Source organism: Siniperca chuatsi, linkage group LG15 (genome assembly GCF_020085105.1).
Source record: "Siniperca chuatsi isolate FFG_IHB_CAS linkage group LG15, ASM2008510v1, whole genome shotgun sequence".
Lineage (NCBI taxonomy): Eukaryota > Metazoa > Chordata > Actinopteri > Centrarchiformes > Sinipercidae > Siniperca > Siniperca chuatsi.
Genome location: NC_058056.1, coordinates 17,943,227 through 17,964,392, shown reverse-complemented (window position 1 = coordinate 17,964,392; position 21,166 = coordinate 17,943,227). Strand labels below are relative to the sequence as shown.

Below are 21,166 nucleotides of genomic sequence, written 5' to 3'. Positions count from 1 at the left end.
ATAAATAGTGCACTGTTTCCCATACATGTGATGATGTAATGAGTCTGCTGCTGATTTGGAGAATATCTCTGACTTGCCGCCCTGCGCCATGTGCTCTGTCGCCGGTTGCCAAACGATGAGAGGATAATCCTGATTTGGGGGGAAAACATAAGAGTGAGTATTCAAAAACAGATTATTAAAATTAGTGAAATTTTAGCTGATGCAAAGCTAGAAGCAAATTTCCTCCAGCTAGTTACAGTAAAAGGCAGGTGGGGTAGTACGCTTTGGGAATGAAAGGGAGGAGAGTATCCTTCCCCGTTGTTCACGCTGCCGGCATAACGCGTGGGTATAGTTGCTTATTTGGACACACTCCAGCCGTGTTTCTGGACCGGACCACTGGTGTGTGTGTGTGTGTGCGCGCGCGCACGTTTGAGTGTGAGACGGGATGTGGTTTGGTGCGACGGCTCAGTGAAAGGTATCACAAGTATCTCTCTGTCAGGCGAACACCGCGCGTCCAAGCGAGGTGGAGGAAAAAAAGGGGGGGTGGGGGGCCAGCAAAGGCAGACAATGCGGTTTTGCGATGCGTTTATTCCTCCGTACAATTTAAACCCACATTCACGAAAAGATGCTGTGCAGATGATGTGGGAGAAGAGTTCCTCGTGATCCGGCTATTTTTCTGTATTTTTTTATAATCGCGCTGAACAAATTCCCCTACGTTTTGATTGAGAACAAAAATAGAGATGAAATTTCCAATAGAAAACCCAAGGAAACAAGTTAACTGGGATCCTGAACAAGGTTGGTAAATGCTTCTTATTGTCTAATAACTCTAGATATATGCAATTTAACAGTACTCCCAATCTCAGCAACACCTCATGGAGATACCTGAGACACAATAAATCACACCATTCTTCTACATTCTTCTTTGCACAATTTCTTATTCATTATTTAGTTTATTTCACCTCGTGTTTTCTCTTATTTGTATGTTTCTATTCTGCAAAAAGGACCCTTAACACAAGACAAATCGCTTGGGGGTATTTCTTTATTCTCCATCCTCGTTGTGTGCTCAGTTGTGCAAGGCAGCGCTGCTGGGAGCGGAGGTTCAACCGCTTAAAGCTACCAGGAATAACTAGCGTGAGACGTTGTCAAAATAAAAGCATGTAAAGTTTATGCCTAAAAATATGTGTATGAAATTCACTAATTTCCATTCTTAACTACCAGACATGCGTTGTTTTCAAAGACATGACTGATCACTCACGATGGATTATTACCAAATAATTAATCTTTAGGGAAATAGGCTAAGCTAAGTGAACCTAACGTGAATATTTTCATTATTTTATTATTATTATTATTATTTTTACATATAAATGTGTATTGTGAATTGAATTGGTTTCCAAAAAAGCTTACAATAGCTTCAACAGCTTCAATCTCTATTGAAATAAAATGTTCTAATTTTGTTTTGAGATACAGACAGACTACTCTGCAACTTCCTCAGTAAAGGTTTTATTGTGAAATTAATTATTTCCGGAAGTCATTGGCTTTCCGGTGTTATTCATGCTGGCTTGATGCTTGATTTTCAGGCTCAGCTGGTGAGATAAACGCCTACAACCTGTCTAGTGCCATGGGAATAACTGGGCCTAGAGCCGACCTGGGCCAACCCAAAATCTGCCCTTATGTTTACTACTACTTAGTTTTGCATTTTGTTCATCAGTGGGTGAATAATGCCTTTATACACGTAGCCCAATATGCAGCTGACATGCTAAAATGTTGACAAACTGAATGTTTCAAGAGTCCCACCACAGCTGTTCCCCATTAAACAGTGTGGTAAATGGTTGATGCAACATTTCATTGCCATCAGCAAAATCCTCATCCTCAGCCACACATTGTATCCCATTCTTTTTGTGGCTGAATTGTGGATCATCTTTTATGGACCTGAGTCACCGGTGAACATTTCCTCTGCTTTGGCCAGACATGCCGGAGACAGAGAGCCAGGGCTGAGAGAGAGAGTATCAGATAGCATCAGATAAAAAGCACTGCTTTCCACTCAAACCTTATTTAATTTGCAAAAATCAATAAGAAGCAAATTCAGTGGTTTGAGAAAGATTTTAGATTAATGCCACACAGCCTCAGAAATTTGAAATGCAAACCAAATTATGTTCATCACAGTTTTGGTTTTGCCTCTGTGGTTTCAAATTTAGAAATGGACATATTATTTTACTTATGATTGTTTTTGTTAATCACGTAGCTGCACGAAAGTCAATGAGATTCTACACTGCCCTACAATGTATAATGTAGCTGCCTCTGCACTGCCGCATAGAGCTGATTTATTCAATTTCACTCACTCATAAGATAAGTTGAAAAGCAAATTACGTCTTACTAAGACTAGTCATGGACGTGGGCCAATTTGCAATTAATTTACCAGTAGATGTTCAACTGCATCCATCAAAATGAATACAGCAGAAGATATTGATGTAGGGTCACAGTCTTTCTGCTGCTTCACCTCTCAGTCTTAATTTTCTAATTCATCTCATGTTCTAAAAATAGCCACTGCCACCGCCCTTAAAGGCATATACTGTAAATTGAAAGTGGCGTTTTTGCCCCTTCCCAAGCTTGTGACACCACTTTGCTGTTATTGATTCACTCATGATACAGGAATTAACTAACAAGACTCATAGCTCTTGGATCAGAAAATGAGACGTCCTTGACTCATTAGGTTAGGGTGTGTGCGTAAGTGCATACATTTTACTTATCCCCTAAGTGATACTATCCCATTAAGAGTGCCTCCCTCAAACAAATCCATTTCTTATTCCTACCTTCCAGAGTTGCATCATTGTAGATAACAGGCTCCGCCCATGGCTCTAAGGCACGCCATGCTCTCCGATCTCCGAGAGGTGGGGGGGTCAGGGGTGAAGGCCGGAGCTCTGAATAGCTTATACAATGCTTTATACACATTAAAGGAATCTAAATTTGGCTGCTTCCAAGGTGCTGCTTGCCACTTGGTTGACCTGCTCCAGCACTCATGCATTTATTATAAAACCCATCCAGAAGCCAATGACTAAAAGTGGCACTTATCCCTCTCTTACAGTCTATTAGAAAAATTGAATCCTGCTTCTCAGCAAAGAGGGTAACTCAATTTTCGTCTCCACCTAACAGTACTATAAGGGTTTAGTCATAAGTGGTGTGTGTTTTAAATATTTGCAAATGTTTTTCTTATTTTGCCTTTTTATTTATATACATCCATGTAATCTTCAGAAATTTGTTTTCAATTATTACCCCAAATTCATGATGTTTTTCCAGGTTTTTCATTCATTACATTCATTTAATGACGAGGTTTTCTGCATTGAAGTAGTAGCTGTGGACTTTTGAGGCTCCATTTCACAGGACTAATGGCTTTTATGAGCAGAACCCAAAACAAATTCACTCAGCATGGCAAGATGTTGAGATGACGGAGAGTCTCGCTGCGGCCCAGCTTTGACACAGCACTGGCATTTTTGCTGATAGCTTTGAGTGTCTGCTTTGTGAAGAGCCCTTTATTACCGCAGAGTAATAGAAGGAAGTCACTTTCTAATGCGTCATATAGGAGGCTATAGGTTTTCAATGGCTGTAATAAGTTTGTGTTACTTATACAGTAAAGCAGTGTTCAGTGTGCAAAACAAATGCACGTCTTTCTTGTCCAGGTGCCAAAACAGTACGGTGATTTCTGATTACTGTACATCACTTTCTTTAAAATGATCAAGTCATCAATTTTGATACCTCTGTACCTGATAAAGAGCCAGTTTGGGCTCGAAACATTGAAAAGTTGTATTGTTGTACTTTTTTGTTACAAGTCCTTGGGAAGCAGAAATTGTTTGTAAACTAGTGTCCATTTGCTGTATTTGACATGTAAGCCGCATGAAAGCTTAAAGGTGAGAAAATACTGTAATTAAACTCATTCCATATATTCATTTTACATTTCTGATCTGTAAAGACATCAGCACTGGAAATGCTGTGTAATCATTTTAAACTCACTTAAAGAAGACTAGACTAAACAACATCTCAGAAGATTTTTTTCTCATTACCCAATCTGTCCACATTTTTTCATATCCAGTCTCTAACAGATTCAGGGCCTTCAGCCAATTATTAGAACAGTCTGTTCATTTCTATTCACCTAAAATCATCAGAATCACTTTCAGAAGATACAGAATTTCTGCTTCTGTCTTGGAAAACATAAATTAATATAGTCTTCTCTTTCCTCGCCTCTCTTTGCTAGTGGCGGTCCAGACCAACTTGGTCCCTCCCAAAAAGGTCCAGCCTGGTATGGTGAAGTCCAGTCTAGTCCAGGCCAGTGTTGCCACCATGCAGAACCCCATGGGCTGTGACCCTAAGGCCAACGGTCACTGTCCACTGCCACGCCTGTCCATCTCTTCCCGCTCTGCCAGCGTGGTGGCCAGCATGGACGCCAGCTGTGATGGCATGTCTGCGGCGCTCCACTCAGTGATGAAGTGGAAGACGGTGCTGGCGGTGTTCATTGTGGTCGTTCTCTACCTGGTTTGTGGAGGCCTGGCATTCAATGCACTGGAGCAGCCGTTTGAAAGCAACCAGAAGACCAGTATCACTCTGGAGAAGGCTTCGTTCCTGGAGAGACACCCCTGTGTTACTCCTGATGAGCTGGAGGCACTCATCAAGGTGAGTGACTGAAAGTGGAGATGGGCTTTTGGAGTTTTAGATAAAGTCTACCCATGATATCCACATCTCCTTGGTTTTCTTCTTCCAGCTGCTCAGACCGCCTTGGAATAGCACATTGCATTTGATAAATCTATTCATCTCCAACAGATTAATTTGTAAGAGGATAGAAGATATGAATAATTAAATGAAAATGATCTGTTAAATAATATTGTGTCATTCAATTGGTAGATAAAAGGAAGGAAGTCAGAGGACTGATCTTTATAGCAGCAGTTTTCTAGATGATGATTGCTATCAGGGGTAATTAGGGGTTCTCGGAGTAATTTATTCTGGTTTCATTAGCTTGTCATATGATCTTGAAAAGCTTCAATTCTACTTTCTTTCATGTCCAGATTGTCCTTCAGCAAATTAAGCCTCTGTCCATCGACAGAAAAAAAACTACTGCAGAATTTTACAGAATAATTGCTCACGTCCACATAAAACATGTTACGTAACAACATGTGTCATGTTTGTTTTGATAAATAACAATGTATTTTAATATTAAGTTTTAAAAAATTTACTTTTCAGTTTTGGGTTACACTTTACTTGGATAGAGTATTTGTAACATTTCAGCAGCTTATTAGTTGAGATTCAACAATTCAACAGTTTCACAAATAAAGGTTTGGTTAGGTTTAGTCACAAAAAACATCTTGGTTAGGGTGTGTCCATGAATTGTCACATATACTTTATGTTGAAATGTTACAATCTGTAGGTGGACTATCCAAGTAAAGGGTTTTGATTTAAAAAATAATTTGTATTCATGAAAAACTAGGCTAAATTTAATATTTATAATTTATATTTTTATAATAATGTAAATGTAAATTTGAAAATAATGTGAAAGGGATTGCTTGCAGTGATGAACTTACAGAGAATTATCACAGGAAACTGCAGCTCCCCTCAGCTTTACGGAGCTTTATAGTCAGTTTCAGCTCATTGTTTAGCTGTACGGCCCACAACTTTACTGTTTTGGTTCACTCTCACCGCTCTCATAGAGTCATAACTGGTCGCAGCAGGCAGCTTTTTTCAGTGAAACAGTTCAAATAAACCCACTGTACACTACATGCTCAGTACGGTACACAGTTAAAGACTAGCTGGTGAACATAGAGGAGCAGTTAGCAGCCAAAGAACCATATATTTCCCTCAGGAATTGGTAGAGACCCTAAATAGAGTTAAAGCGAGTGAATATTGTACTTATATTCGCAAGACACACGACTCCAAATGAATGATAATGCTGCTCCGTACCTGCTGTGTCACTGTTGTGTTCACAGCTCATTGAAGGTTCCCTCATTAGCTAATGGTCTCCATCAGCAAATGGAACAGCTCAGGGTTCGTCACATGACTGAAGTTTGGAACGTCAACCATGTGACAATAAGTGGTCATATATGGATACTTAATATGATGATGACACCTGTGCCAATTCCATTCGTTAATGAAGATATGCAGTTGAAAGCTCAGAAAAAGCTAGTAAGCTGAGGCCATTTTGTCACATTTACTGTTCCCAAGGTCAAGAATGAACTTCCATGCTCAAACTCCTGTATTGGTTACTTGTTTTCTCCTCATAAATTTGTATTTATGGCTTCATAATTACAGACTGTGTAAACGCTTACTTGGAGCAGTTTAGGTGTTGTTGCTGCAGAGACAGACACTTGAGAATGATTGTTTTAGATGTTGTTGTCAGCTTCAGTTCAGTCATCCCTAATCCGACTCCACTACTCAGCCACTCTACTACTGTGAAACACCCCAGTTCTTATTTTGTACTCTGGATTGTTATTATTGTTCTTCTCTATTAAGATGCACTTAGCACCTTAATGTGTATGCAATCGGGGGGTTAGATTCGCCCACTCACTAAATCTAAGGCACCCAAATTTTACAAGTTTTAAGGGTTACATTGAACATAGCCACAAGAAATTTTATTAGGTTTCTTCCTGCCGTGTTGATGAGTCAATAAATCGATTATATAATGACTAAAGCACCATCAGAAGATACACCCCCTACTCTGCCCCCTGGTTGTTGACAGTTGATGGGTAAATGTCAAGAGAAGACTTAGAGGCTGATCCATCCTTCAGCAGGAAGCACAATGATACCTTCAGGGTCACCACGCAGATAAACACCCATAATTCTCAGTGACACCTCACATCTGTTGGCAAACACATTGTACATTACATGCGTGTACATGCAGTTTTCTGTTACATAACAGTACATTAAAGTAATCTCTGAGGAAAGGGCAAATAAATGAAAGATGTTTATCCTCATAGAAAATAAGGACAGTCACTGTAATCTTTATGCTATATCCACATTTGCTTTGAATTGTAATTGCAGCTCTATATTGATTTTGGTGTGTCTTCAGTTCATATGTAAACAAATAGTTACAGTAGTAAACAAGACCCACATTTTTTTATTAACGGCATAGTGGGTTGTTTTGAGAAATAGATTTAATAACTAAGTTGTATCTGAATGCCTTATACCCTCAATAATAAATGTATTTGTACAGTATGAAATTCCAGAGGGAGGTTTTAACAACACCCACACATTTTAAATAAGGAAACTAGCTCACGGCCACAACAGAATTGTTGTCTTTACTTTAAGAAATGTTTGAAGCCAAGTTTTTCTGTGTTTTCTGTCAAAACCGTGTGTGTGATATATCTTCTATTTTAACAGGAAATTTAGTAAAACTTAGGGATTTGAATGATCCAGGAAGAGTTCAGGAACTGAGTGACCATCTGATACTTAATAATCTACATGACACGCCATCAGAGTCTGTCTGACCATAAAATGAAATATAGTATCTATAAGAATGCTACATTTTGTGGCAGATCTCTCACACATGAACCTGGATAAAACAGCCTATTGTTAAAAACATGACTCACAACCCCTAAACTGTGACATAAAGATAGATTCAAGCTGACCTGAAGTACGCTTTATGCAATGTTCCACATTTCGTCAACATGGCTTGTGAAGCTTTTATTCTCAACCACTACCTGTGTGAACTGAACCAGATAACAAGCAGATTGTTAAAAAAAAAATCCTTTCACATCACAACTTAGCTGTGCAATTTACAATGTCTTTTTACAGTATCAGCAGCTTTAAAACACAGGGTATGGCGATGCTTCACTCTGCTCTCTGATATCACATCCAGAATTATAGGTCAAGACTTAAGGTCACTACATCAAGCTGATGTACAACTGGAAGCGGGATTGGACAATGATTTGAGATGTGTCAGCATGGAATTGGCAGAGTGGAAAGTTTGATTTGCGAGGGAGTGCAGTGATATAAAAAAGTGGGACTAAGATCAGTCAAACACTCCTTTGCAGAAGATGTTCACAAAGAAAAGAGAGGGAGATTCTGTGCCAATATGGGTTGTTTTCTTTGGACCAAATGTGAAATCCCTTTTAAGAACAGGAGTGCCTAATTAGCAGTATTCTGCAGAAAGTACATGAAAACACAATAGATCTAGCAGAAGAGCACTGCAAATACCTTACTTTTGAAGCAAAAAAAAAAAAATAGCATATGATACAGATGTCAAGAGAGCAAAAAGTACCTTTTTGGAATAATGTGCGTTCCATGTTTTTCTCATGTAGTCTGAGAATAGTAAATACAAGATTCACGTTAGCGTCACAGTGGGTTCCTCTGATTCCAACCACATGGCATTTGGTGTGCTCCACATTCTGCTAGAATGGCTCCATTTGATGACCGCTCCAGTGAGTTTTGGACTGCCTATCTGTCTCTCTCTCCTTCTCCACACACACCTCTGTTCTTCTATTCTTTCTCAGCGAAGCATCCTTTCTTCTTCTTCTTCCCTTGCAGTGCTCAACCTTTGAGCCACAAAAGCGCTATCATGAATTTGTAAAAGAATCAATGACAGTATTTCCTAAGGAGAAGTGTGGAAATAAAAACCTTTAGCATGGTATGCCTGGGGTCCAGAGGGAATCAATTATTCATCGCGCAGGCCAGCAGTCACAGACCTCCTACTGCAAAGCAGCACCAGTAACAGCAGCTGATTCATAGACAAGACTGTCTCCTGGACAAATGATCAGATTCAGCTGCATGAGGTAACGCATGATGGTGTGTCTCACCAGCAACTGAAGGCTAAGGAGTTGTATGAAATTTCCCAGAACTCATTTACAATCTTACATCTGACAAATTTAAAAGAATAGACATGTTGAGAGATTAGCTTTTCTGCAGAGAGTTAGATGAGAAGATCAATACCACTCTCATACCGTAAATATAAAGCTACAGCAAGCAGCCGGTAGCTTAGCTTAGCATAAAGACTGGAAACAAGGGGAAACAACTAGCCTGGCTCTATCCTAAGGTAATGAAATCCGCCAACTGGCAATGCTGACTGTAGCTTGATATTTACCGTACAAATACGAGAGTGGTATCAATATTCTCAGCTAACTCTCAGCAAGAAAGTGAATAAGTGTAATTCTCAAACAATTTCTTTAAATCAGAAGAAATAATGTTGATTTATCACTCTGCTAATTAATGATGGTACTTTAGCCCTAACCATTGCAAAAATAACGAATATCATGCCATGTGTGAAACTCACACTGACAAGTTTTTTCTGCTGTCTCAAGAAAAGGCCTTCAGGCTGCTTCAGAAGTACTCCATCAAAGGGTCTGTCTGGTCTTCTAACAGATTCTGTTATTGGTCTGTTCGTGCTGTGTCCAGCCTGTTACTCAGACAAAGATCCTCTGTGGCGACACAGCAGTGGTGACTCACAGTTGTCAAACTGTTTGGCGGAGGAGTTGACAGAAAAATTGCAACCTGGGGAAGCATGTGGGTGTAAATACACAGCGAGCGTGTGCATGAGATGGAAGAAGACGATGTATTAGAGAGCAAGGTTTGCTCCACAGCATGTGTTGATTTAATGTATGTGAGTGTGTGTCCATGCATGTCTGTTGACTTCATGTCTGCTTCGATATCTGTGCAGTCCACCTACCCACTGTTAGCCATCACAAAGACAGCAGACCTAATTGGCTTTCCTAGTGGCGTTGGGATGACTCACACTGTGGCATGATGTGAAGCCGCGCTGTTATTGACACCAGTCAAGCCTCGTTTATTGATGAGTTGGCCACGGGCGAGGGGCTTCTTTATCGCAATCCATTCCTGGAGTTGCGGGGCCAGATCCGGTGCCACACTGCCACGCCCCGGGCCCACCTCGACACCCAAATAGTACTGTCTCCCCCAGGTCGACCAGGTGTATTTGACGTTTCACCTATTGTCCAGGGTTGACAGTAGTTTACGACGCCCTTGTCGAGGAAAAAAACGTGACACTTCCTCCAAGGCCTGGATAAGGGGGTCCATGGCCAGGTTGCACAGCGACCCTGCTTCACTCCAACCTTCATGTTGATAGGCAAGGTTTTCTCTCCGCCACTATCAACCCTCGTCACGCAGTACACATATAAGTTTTTGATTAACTCAATAACAAATTGGTCTTAACGTTCAACATCGGGTACTGTGGTGAGGTCATCGTGCCCTTCACCACCTTTGCTGGGATCCCCGTGACACCAGATGGGCTGATGCCATCTCCCACTGAGGAGGCCGATTCGCTGTGACATCTTGAGTCCAACCTCCAACCCAAGAGTGGGGCTGCTTTGCCATACAGCACCAGGTCCAACCCCTAGCCTGGTTGTCACCCATTTTGATAAGCAAGAGGGGTGGTCCTGGCTGTTCTGCCATATGTTCGTTACCATAGTGTTTGTGGTCTGGCTAATGAGTCAATTGACTGGCCTAACCCATGGGTTTGCTATCTTTGCCATGCTCTGATGAGCACATTTCCAGCGGGACCGTGACATTAGTGTCTTCAAATGTCTCAAACAAGATACTGTATATGCAATGGTGGAATGTAACAGCATTGAGCATTTACTCAATTACTATACTTGATTACTTGATTCCAGTGTATTATTTTAAAGTACCTGATTTCCATTTCATGCTAATTTTTACTTACTTATACTACATTTCAGAGGGAAATAGTGTACTTTTTACTTCCACTACAATTATTTGACTATGGGTTTTACATTAAACTACTTACCAATATATAAAAAAAAATTCTGTGTACATGCAAATGCATCAGTAATAATAACACAATACTGTAATATGCAGTACTTTTATCCAAGTTACAAACATGAGGAGGGAAGAATATTAGAAACGCATCTCAATATAATGTATTCCAGTTCAACACCACTGCAAACTACAACCTCAATAATTAAAATATAGTTAACTGAATACCTCACTGACAATTATCTTTCTAAAGGTGGAATTTATGACAGAGCTTTTGTTCTGTATTGTTTTACAGGTGTACCTAATAAAGTGGCCACTGAGTATAATATATAATAATATGACACTGACAGGAGCCATTCTGCTCCATAATGAGTAGTCTAAGAATTTGAATGCAGTTCTGATAAAATCAAATCAACTTTATCTGTGATGGAGTTGAGTCTTCCTGTTTGGCTGTCATTTGGGCATCTCTAATGCTTCAAGGTGGTCGGGGTAAAACTATAGATATTAGTGATGGTGAAAGTGCTGCAGAGGAGAGTGCTTGGCACTGGCTCACAGTGAGGTTGGGTGAAGGAGAGCGTGAAGCACCATGCTGGCTGGATCACAGCCGTCACCTGCTGTGGGGTAGAAAGATACACTGAGAGGATAAATATCTGCAGTGAGTTAGCTTGCTCTATAATGACCCTGCAGTATAGAAAATGAAAACACACATTAGCAAAGAGCCTGTCATGGTTGTGTGTCAGCAAGAACGTCTGTATGCTGATTCTTCTGTGCAGTCAAATTGGAGGAGAGCATGTGTGAAACAAAAACACCATTTGTCGTCCTAATTAACATGCTGCAACACAAATCAAATTCACCATCCTCAAAGCGCCTCAAAAGTGCATGTGGAGAAGGAGGATTTTCCACTTCTCTAACGCAGCGTGAACTTGGCTGTGAAAAAGGCAAGGGACAAAAATAGACCTTCTCATAAAGTATTCAGATACATTGTGAGGCTATTAATAGCTCTCCCTTGACTCCAGAATTAGGTTATTTGGGGTTTATTATAAAATTACTGCTTTGATTTTGCCCCTAAAAAGTAGCTGTGTCTGCCAAAACCAATGAATTAGCATTAATGTAATTAGCAAATTTTAGACATAAACATCTGTCTCATGGGGGGGGTAATTACATACAAAATTATGAGTTGACATGTGCCGTGCTATGTGTAGAAGAAGTGGTCTTCCACTCTGTCTGCTTTGAAATGTATGTCACGAGAGTCCATACATATTTTATTATATGGAAGTGCATCTCACTAACAGCTTGCATGGATAGATTGGGGGTTGCTCTGAATTAAGCTGTATGTTACATCCCACCAGGAATGTTTGGAAATGCACTGAAACTATTTCTTACCAAAGGCATCCCTCACAATGACTTTCATGTCAGCAGAACCAATGTGTATTTGAGCCCAGAGGCAAAATTCAAACTATAAATTTCCATCGAGATGAGAAAAAACCCGCTTTCCTCATAAAATGCCCATAAACAGGGAATTTAGAAAGAACGCAACTAGATTAATTTCTCATGGCTACATAATAGAGCACAGAAGGATATCAATAAGAATAATAATGCAGTAAACGCAGACCATTGTGGCTTCTTAATGTTTTCCAAGCTGGGGATAAAGAAAAGCTGAGGGACTAAAGAAAAAGGCTGACAGAAGAAAAGAGAGATAAAGGTCGATGCTGCAAGTGAAAGTTTATGTGGGAACTGTAAAAACATGCAAACTGGGTAAGAATGCTGAGTGGAGAAACAGCTCCATGTGAAGATCCAGGCAATGAATAATGTGAACCGATCTCGTGCTAAATATTTGTGTTTTCATATATTGACATTATAATGTTGTTTTTAAATGCATAATAAAACATAACACATCTTAAATTATTACGAGACCATGCTTCCCAACATGGGGGTCAGGACTGAGGCTGCAAGCAAAATCGGAGGAGTTGCAAGAAAACATATTTCTGCTACAAAACGTTATGCTTATTTTTTCCTACTTTCCTCCAATTTTTGCTTTGCTTGAACTGGTCACAAGCGGCAGACATGCATCTAGTAACATTAGGTTGTAAAACACTGCTTCATTTTAAGGGGTCACAAAGGTTGGGAACACTGCTCTGGATATCTAGGGCTGGGTTCTACAGTATGTGGCTGAAAGTATGTATACATCATAATATAAATGTATGCAAAATGGTAAAATGATAAAATAATCAAATTCATATTCAATGCAATGCTTATTTTACAAGTTTTTAATTAAAGGCTATTGGAATCATTAATTTAGACAAGAGCATTTTGTAATACAATAACATGATATGACCATATCATATATAAGATAAGATTCAACTGCAAGAATAATATTGAACTGACTGAATTACTTGTAACTCCATCAACTTAGCTCTACTTCCTGTGTTATTACAGCTTTATGACATGGGTCTAAGATTAATTAAATTCTCTCCATCTCTAACTTATATTCCTCGCCCCCATTTTCAAGACCTTCCCAGTGCTCTTTCTTCTTCTTTTCTCTTTTATCAGGTAGCGTGGCCTTCCAGGTTCATCTGGAGATAGTCACACACAAAACAGTGTTACACAATCAGGTGTCACACACGAACATTGGCAGGAGATGGTTTAACATGCTCACTCTCTTCAAGCCATCAGGACTTTATATAGTGAAATCAAAGCAGACAAGTGTGTTTGTTGTGTTGCAGTCAGCTGAGCTGGCATGCAATCATGACTCTGAAATCCTCTGTTTATGAGAATTATGATCATTATAATTCACTCATTTTGCTTTTCCAGCATGCCATAGATGCTGTGAGTGCAGGAGTGAGTCCTATTGGAGACACATCCTACAATTCCAGTTACTGGGACCTGGGCAGTGCCTTCTTCTTTGCTGGAACTGTTATCACAACCATAGGTAAAGTTTTAAATAATCCACTCTGAATGAATGAATTTTGACAGTCTCTTAAGAAAAATCGAGCATGTCTTTTGCATAACGTTACATTCAATGTAAAAAGTCTGTCCTTATATAAACAGATGTAACAGCATTTACAATGTGAATGAGAAAAAAACCCCATCATCCTAGTTGTAATGAATTGAAATGACCTTGGTTTTGTTATTCATCAGTTAATCATACATTGCATTTCGAGCCTACTACTGCCCTGTCACCCCCAGTCACACGAGGAGAGGAGTGACATTACAATGAGGTGTAATGTTTGAAAAAGTTTCCCAAATGATCACAAGCCACGAAACAATTTTTACCCAAACAAATAAAAAGCTACCCACTTGGGCAAAAAACTATGGAAGCCCCAAAGTGTTCAATATAAATTAAAAAACATTATGATATAAATGATTATATGAATAAATTGTGTAATATATAGAAATGAACCAACAATTTGTGAAATTATTGACGAAATAATTCAGACAGTTCATTTGTACGAAATGTAATTTTATCTTTCTTATTTTCATAATTACAGAGTTTAATAGGATAATATTTATATTTTCATTTTATTTCACGTCACTTTTTCATGAAAAAGAATACTGAGTTGATATTCTTAAATTATTTTCTTTACAAATTATCATTTTATTTATATATTTGACAGAATTTGTTAATGTAATTATCTTTTTCATAATTACTCATTTATTTATATGATATTGAACACTCCTATAGAAACCCACCCAACCTGGTAACACTCCATATAGAGAGAAAAACAACAACATGAGCTTATAAACGCAAGAATAATTAGTTTTTCCAATTATTTTTTGATGGGATTTGTCCTTTCAGTTTGTCAAAGGTGTTTTCTCATTACAAATCTCTGTAAAGCAGTGCAAATCCTTCCCTCATTTTGCTGCCCTCAGGTGAGTTTTACAAATCCCTTTGCTCTCATGAGGTTGTCTTAAATGATGCAAAGCCAAAGCATGATGGTTTGTATGTGTCCGAATTAACAACCTGTGAAGATCAGCATTATTGAGGATGCTGACAAAACAGACACTGCGACTACACAGATGATGTGGTTTTACTTTATGTCACGGTGTCTGTACGTGCTTCATTCCCCTTAAAAGACCTTCTTGCTTTTACAAGACAAGCAATCACAATTTGTGATTAAAAAGTCTTGGATGCCTGGAAGCTTTGATCAAATGAAACCATTTACAATAGATGTAGTTCCATTTAGGAGCCACAATTGCAACATCAAAGCTAGTGCGTTAAAGTTTCTGGAAAAATACACAAAGTCCCTGACCTGTTGTTATGGTGTAGTCCAGGGATTTAATTAACTTTAGCATTTGCTAATATGCTGCTGAGCAGGCTTTCAGTGGCTTCATTTACTTCACTCCCCAGATGTACAGTGTTATTTGTACTTGTGAAATATCACAAGTTAGAATACACAACCTCCAGCTTCAAATTACTTAACAGTTACAAATACATATTTATTCTCTAGACATGTTCAAATTAATTTAAATAAAATTCTATGCAAAATATTCATGATAAAACTGTCCTTGATGTGAGAAAATCAGAAAAACACCATGACAGCGGAAGAAAGAAAGTGGAAGTAAACATTCTAACGACAGGATGCATGTTATGCTAATATTCTAACCACAACAGGTTGAAAGAGAGGGAGCTGGGTAACTGTATGCTGTATGTCCCCTTGTCTCGCTGGCTTCTTCACTGTATCTCTGTCACTGTAGGGCCTTATTTAATGGAATTTTCTCTAAGGGGAACCTAATTGTTGTCTCTCTTGCAGCTTATTTACTGTAGACCCCTGCTACAGGAACTAAGAGCCATTACATAAGGGCTTCAATTGACTATGTTGCATAAGAAAATCTTGATTGGCTTCTTTTGCTTCTCATCTTACTCTCAATACTCCACCTCCTCTGACTCCTCATTACCATATCTTCTATGCCTTCCTTTGCATTCCTTGTTTTTTGTCACATTTCTTCACTCATTTACCCTCTTTTTTTCTCCTCCTACCTTGCGTTTTCCTTGTTCTGACAGGTTATGGAAACATAGCTCCAAGCACGGAGGGCGGGAAAATCTTTTGCATCCTTTATGCCATATTTGGCATCCCTCTCTTTGGCTTCTTGTTGGCGGGGATTGGAGACCAGCTGGGGACCATCTTTGTGAAAAGCATCTTGAGAGTTGAGAAGATATTCAGGGTGAGATGCTAGTATCACAATGTATTGCTTTTTCTTTGTTTATGTGTTGTAGTGCTTTGTAGGTCTTCTATGTGGATGTGATGTAAAAAGCTCCAATATGCAAAGTATTTTTCCAAAATTTCAGTTAAAAGCAAGCTAGTTTTAGTTCTTTTTTTACTCATATTTGCCACTTTTTTCAATGGTATATTTGCCCCTTTTCAGATGTCAGAATCAGAATCAGAAATACTTTATTGATCCCAGAGGGGAAACTCTTTTGTTACAGCAGCTCACTATCACGTCAGTGCACACAGGAATAGAAGAAGTACTAAGCAAATCAAAATATAATACACTATAATACAGGTAAGATACATTGAGTACAAAGTGGTATAAAGTATATAAAGAATAAGTATAAAGTATAAAAGCTAAAATAAGTGTAAGTACTAAGTGGATTTAGAGGTTGATAAGTATGTACGGTATAATACAGTGTAATAATATAAGTAATAAGTAATAGTGCAATAATGAGTACTGTCAAGTTAAGTGTAGCAGATTACCTGGGTTTTTAGATGGTGGATATTGCAAAGCAGTAATATAAGTATGAATAAATATCAATAAACAGGGAATATTAAACTAAAAACAGAGTATATTGCACAATATTTCAAGTATTGCAGTGTTGTTAATGATCCAATGTCCAGTTTAGTGACTTAGGTTTATATAGACTGACACTTAGAGGGAGGAGTTAAAGAGTTTGATGGCCACAGGCAGGAATGACTTCCTGTGGTGCTCTGTGGTGCATTTTGGGGGGATCAGTCTTTCACTGAAGGTACTCCTTTGTTTGTGCATGTCTGATACAAGTATGTCATGTATCAATGCCTTTGGGTCTTTATTGATCACACTATCACTTACACTTTGATGATCTTTTTTAATTGCTTGTATTAGTTCTAATAGCATCTCCTATTTGGTTTTCTTAGCAAAAACACAAACAGATCAGCCAGACTAAGATCAGAGTGACGTCCACCATTCTGTTCATCCTGGCTGGCTGCATTGTTTTCGTTACCATCCCTGCTGTCATCTTTAAACACATCGAGGGCTGGACCACACTGGAGGCCATCTACTTTGTTGTGATCACTCTCACCACAGTGGGAATAGGAGACTATGTGGCAGGTAGAAGGATGGTTGTTCTGTCATGATGTAGATGACGTTTTGTCGAACTATCATGACTTATTTTTGACCGTACTGGTATTTTTCCTTTTCCTCCAGGTGGAAACCGTAGGATCGACTATATGAAATGGTACAAGCCTCTGGTGTGGTTCTGGATCTTGGTGGGTTTGGCATACTTTGCGGCCGTCCTCAGCATGATTGGAGACTGGCTTCGAGTGCTGTCTAAAAAGACCAAAGAGGAGGTGGGGTTCATTTAATTACACTGCTCAGTATTATGTTAGAGAGGTAGAAAATAAAAGGTTACCCAGCTGCTGCCTCTTCTGCCCCTTCTCTCTTATTTTGCCTATAAAATGCTGCTTAGACCTTATCAAAAGGTTTCCGTAAGAGGCTGCTATTGTTTGAGGTGTTCAAGATGTGAAGCTTTTCAGAAGAGACAACGACTTATTGATCCTCTAGAGTGGAAAAATATGTATAGGGGCTCAGTAAAGGTCTTCTCAGTTTTAACACAAATAGATTGTACTTGTCAAAAGTGTCTACCATGTACAAGTCCCTGAAAAAATGGTTTCAAATCTTAAGTATTTCTCTATAGCATTAAATATTCATGACTAAATATGCAACAATAAAAAGTAAAGTTTTGAAAAAAATATCCTCCATCAGGACTGTGTGGTTGTGGTTTGATCACATTTGATTGACATTGCTGCATACATAAGCAATCAACCCCGAAACTGTCATCACATTCTGTTTCAAATGCTGCTAAATCCCTATTGATGCACAGAAGTATGTGACATCACCTTTTTCCAACTGAGCCCTGCCCACTTCAAACCAGTGAGAAAAACTGAAATCTCTCATGTGAAATAACCAAAATTGTTCCAAGATTTTTGTTATCATTCCGGACCCCACCACGCACACTAAGGAGCTGGCTGAGACAATGGTTTTCAGGGCTTTTAAGAAACAGTAGTTTAACACAATGACAATGTCTTGCTGATGCAGATTGTACCCCTTATGATTTCCTAATATGTTCCTGATCCTTTCCTTGCTGCACTGTCGCCACAGGTTGGGGAGTTTAAAGCTCATGCAGCTGAATGGAAGGCAAATGTACGAGCAGAGTTCCGTGAAACGCGGCGGCGCCTGAGTGTTGAGATCCATGACAAGCTCCAGCGGGCAGCCACCATCCGCAGCATGGAGCGCCGTCAGCTTGGCCTGGAGCAGCGAGCTCACTCCCTGGACATGCTATCTCCAGAGAAGCGAGCCTTATTCGCCAGCCTGGATGCTGGCCGCTTCAAGACTTCCTCCCAGGAGAGCATCGACACCAAGCTCAACAACCTAAGGCTGAAGGGGGCCTGTGAGGCGTACGACCATCAGGGGAGTGAGCAAACGCAACAGACCGCGTCTTCCTCAGAGGAGAATCTCTTCAACCTGCGCTTCGGATCCCTCACTAAGCTGGCCAGACGCAACAAGAACCGAGAGCTGCGGAGCAACATTCCTGAAGATGTGCGACGGGCGAGTGTAGGCATAAAAAATGGCAGTGCCATGCTGGGTGAGGAGAGGACAGAAGAAGAAGATGGGGAGCTAGATGAGGAGAACAGAGAAAGAAAAGAGGGAAACACCAGTCTGACAAACCTGTCACAGTACACAAAGTTGAATGGGTTCACACCAGTACAGGCCAAAGACAGAGAGAGCGACTAAGTATTGAATTGAAGAGCACTTCAGAGACAGAGAGAGAAACACAGTGAAAGATACAGAGACAGAAACACAGAACAAGAGTGCATGGTCCTTGGGATGTCAAGAAATGTGCCTTTCTGTTTCCTATGCTTAGATTTGGAACTGCTCCCAGGAAATTCAGTTATTGTGCCATAGCCATGGAAAGAAAATGTTTTGCCAAAAATGAATGAATTGAAGGGACAGAAGAGGCTGTAGTTAAAATACCTCATATCGGATGTTACTGTAGAATGGGCTTCTTAAGAACTTTAATTTCTACAGGATCTATATTTCCAGCTTTGTTGTCTTTCAGCCCTGACAACTCTTACGAGACAGTGGGGCAATGGCTGTCTGTTAATGCTGAATCTTATTTTTTAACAATGTGGGCAGGACATCCTGAGAGCTAGCTTCATGTCATCCATCTTCAGAAACATTGTTGATCTCCACTTTGTCATCTCATACTGTGGTGGCTATTTTTAGCTCAGCGGCCCGCTACAAAAGGACTTCCACGTTTAATGAATGAAGGGTGGGAGGTTGTGTTCTGCTGGATCAATAGACAACACGAGCATTTACCTAGCTGACATGTACAATTATTCCTACATGGTATGTGACTTTGAAAATGTAGCCCATGGGCATAAACTACTACATACTAAAAGCTCATAAAAACAAACTATTCACCTTGATTGTGCATGGTTATTAAAACACAACCATAGCAGTTTGACATAACTATATATAATATAGTATATAGAATATAATTGACATAAACTAATTTGAAATTACAGCTGTAATAATGTTTCTTTTTGTTTTAATAAAATGAAATGTTTCTTTCATTCATAATTGGTGAAAAAAAGACATTTATTTCAGTAATTACTGCCACCATTTTCTTAATTGTGGACCCCAAGCTGGAATTCACCTGACAGACACACATTTAATCACCTTTGGCCATGAGATTGTCAGCAATGTTAAAAACACTTTTTTTGTATATCACTTTATCACAAATTTCTGGAGACAACTTAAATTACTTTTTAATTAATGAATGTGATGCTGTTGATTTTGTACTCACCAAGCATGTTTGCTTCTGTTTACTCCTTTTTCTATCAGCACTTGAGTTGAATTTTCCATTGAATTGTAAAATATGAACTAAATATGCCATGTTTCTTTTTCATATTTCTTCTCTGAAACTCAGTCTAACATTTTGGCTTCAATCATCTCCACACTGAAATGTGTTTTTCTGTAGTTCCTAGAGGTTTACTCACTGAAATGTTTGACACATGACCATTTTAACTTTATTTGCATTTTACAAACAGGCACTGATACTACTACCCAAGTACCCTACTTTAAATTTGACAGAATTATTAAATGTATCAATAGTGTGCATTGCATGTATTTCTAAAGCTGAATTACACACACACTGGATGTATTTGTAACCTGTTTATCTGATTTGTACAACATTAACCTTTCCATGACCATTACCTGTGTCAAATTGAGCGACTATTTGTTGTGTACAGTTTATTTTATGAAAAGATCACGTTAAATGTAGTGAGTGCCTTTTCCCAGATAATAAACAGGACAAAGAAATTTGAAAGATGGTAATTGCTTTACTAATAACAGCATTAGCATATTAATTTAATATACACTGGTGGTATTGCAGGGTGAATGGTATTGCTATTCCAAGGGCATTGCTATAAAATTATATTCCAGAATTAAAGCCATCATTTAACTTTTTCACTGCAGACAATATGACTGGGGATCGTAGAAAAAGCACACGTGTTACTCATAACATTAATGATGGCTTCGTTCTATTTAAGTGAACCAGCGAGCCATGACAGTGTGACAGTGAACCAGCATGCACAATACTAGGACCCTGAAACTGAAGCAGCTAAATGGGATTCAGCCATCATTAATTTTATTAATCACACATGTCCTTTTCTCACTGTCAAAATGTCTTTCCTGAAATAGAACTAATGCTGGCTTTTTTCGTTAAGAGGTTTTACAGTTTCTAGTAGTACTGTTATTAAAATTTGGTTATGCATATACATATCTAATTCAGACTAAAACATATGGGTTATCATCTGAACACACACTGAACACACGATTCTTTAGAGGCTTCAGGCTACACAATACAAAGACAGTATCATGCATATGGCCTGAATGCAATCTGCTCTTATGGGGCGGGTTACAAACTTGTGTTGTTTTTTTTTTTTTTGTTGTTTTTTTATGTTTTGGCCATTATCCTCTCAAAATGTTTTGGCACAAGTAAGATGGACAGCTGAGATGAATGTGTATTTAGAAGACTTTTTATTTTACACAGTTTTTGGGGGCTTCCAAACAGGGCTGGTAAACATGTACATCCTTTAACTGGAAATTTCTAATAGATGGGGTTACATCTGGTAGGTGGCTGTGACAAATTATGGTCCATGTAACATCACTGAATAGGAAATGGTTAAATTTGACCTCTAGCGTAATGTAATCAATTTCCGGTGAAATACTT

At 39.1% G+C, this 21,166-nt stretch overlaps 1 protein-coding gene across 2 annotated transcripts; it reads left to right on the top strand.

Moving 5' to 3' along the window:
• Positions 1 to 20,260, top strand: kcnk10b (potassium channel, subfamily K, member 10b). 2 transcript variants are annotated; one of them, XM_044167160.1, is made up of 7 exons: positions 1 to 153; positions 4,226 to 4,641; positions 13,489 to 13,606; positions 15,680 to 15,840; positions 16,788 to 16,980; positions 17,077 to 17,219; positions 18,031 to 20,260. In XM_044167160.1, coding segments are annotated over exons 1-7 (1,665 nt in total). In that variant the 5' UTR covers positions 1 to 152; the 3' UTR covers positions 18,664 to 20,260. The 2 variants fall into 2 exon arrangements, with proteins under 2 accessions (XP_044023095.1, XP_044023094.1); XM_044167159.1 differs by lacking the exon at positions 1 to 153 and adding an exon at positions 326 to 774.
• Positions 20,261 to 21,166: the final 906 nt, after the last annotated feature.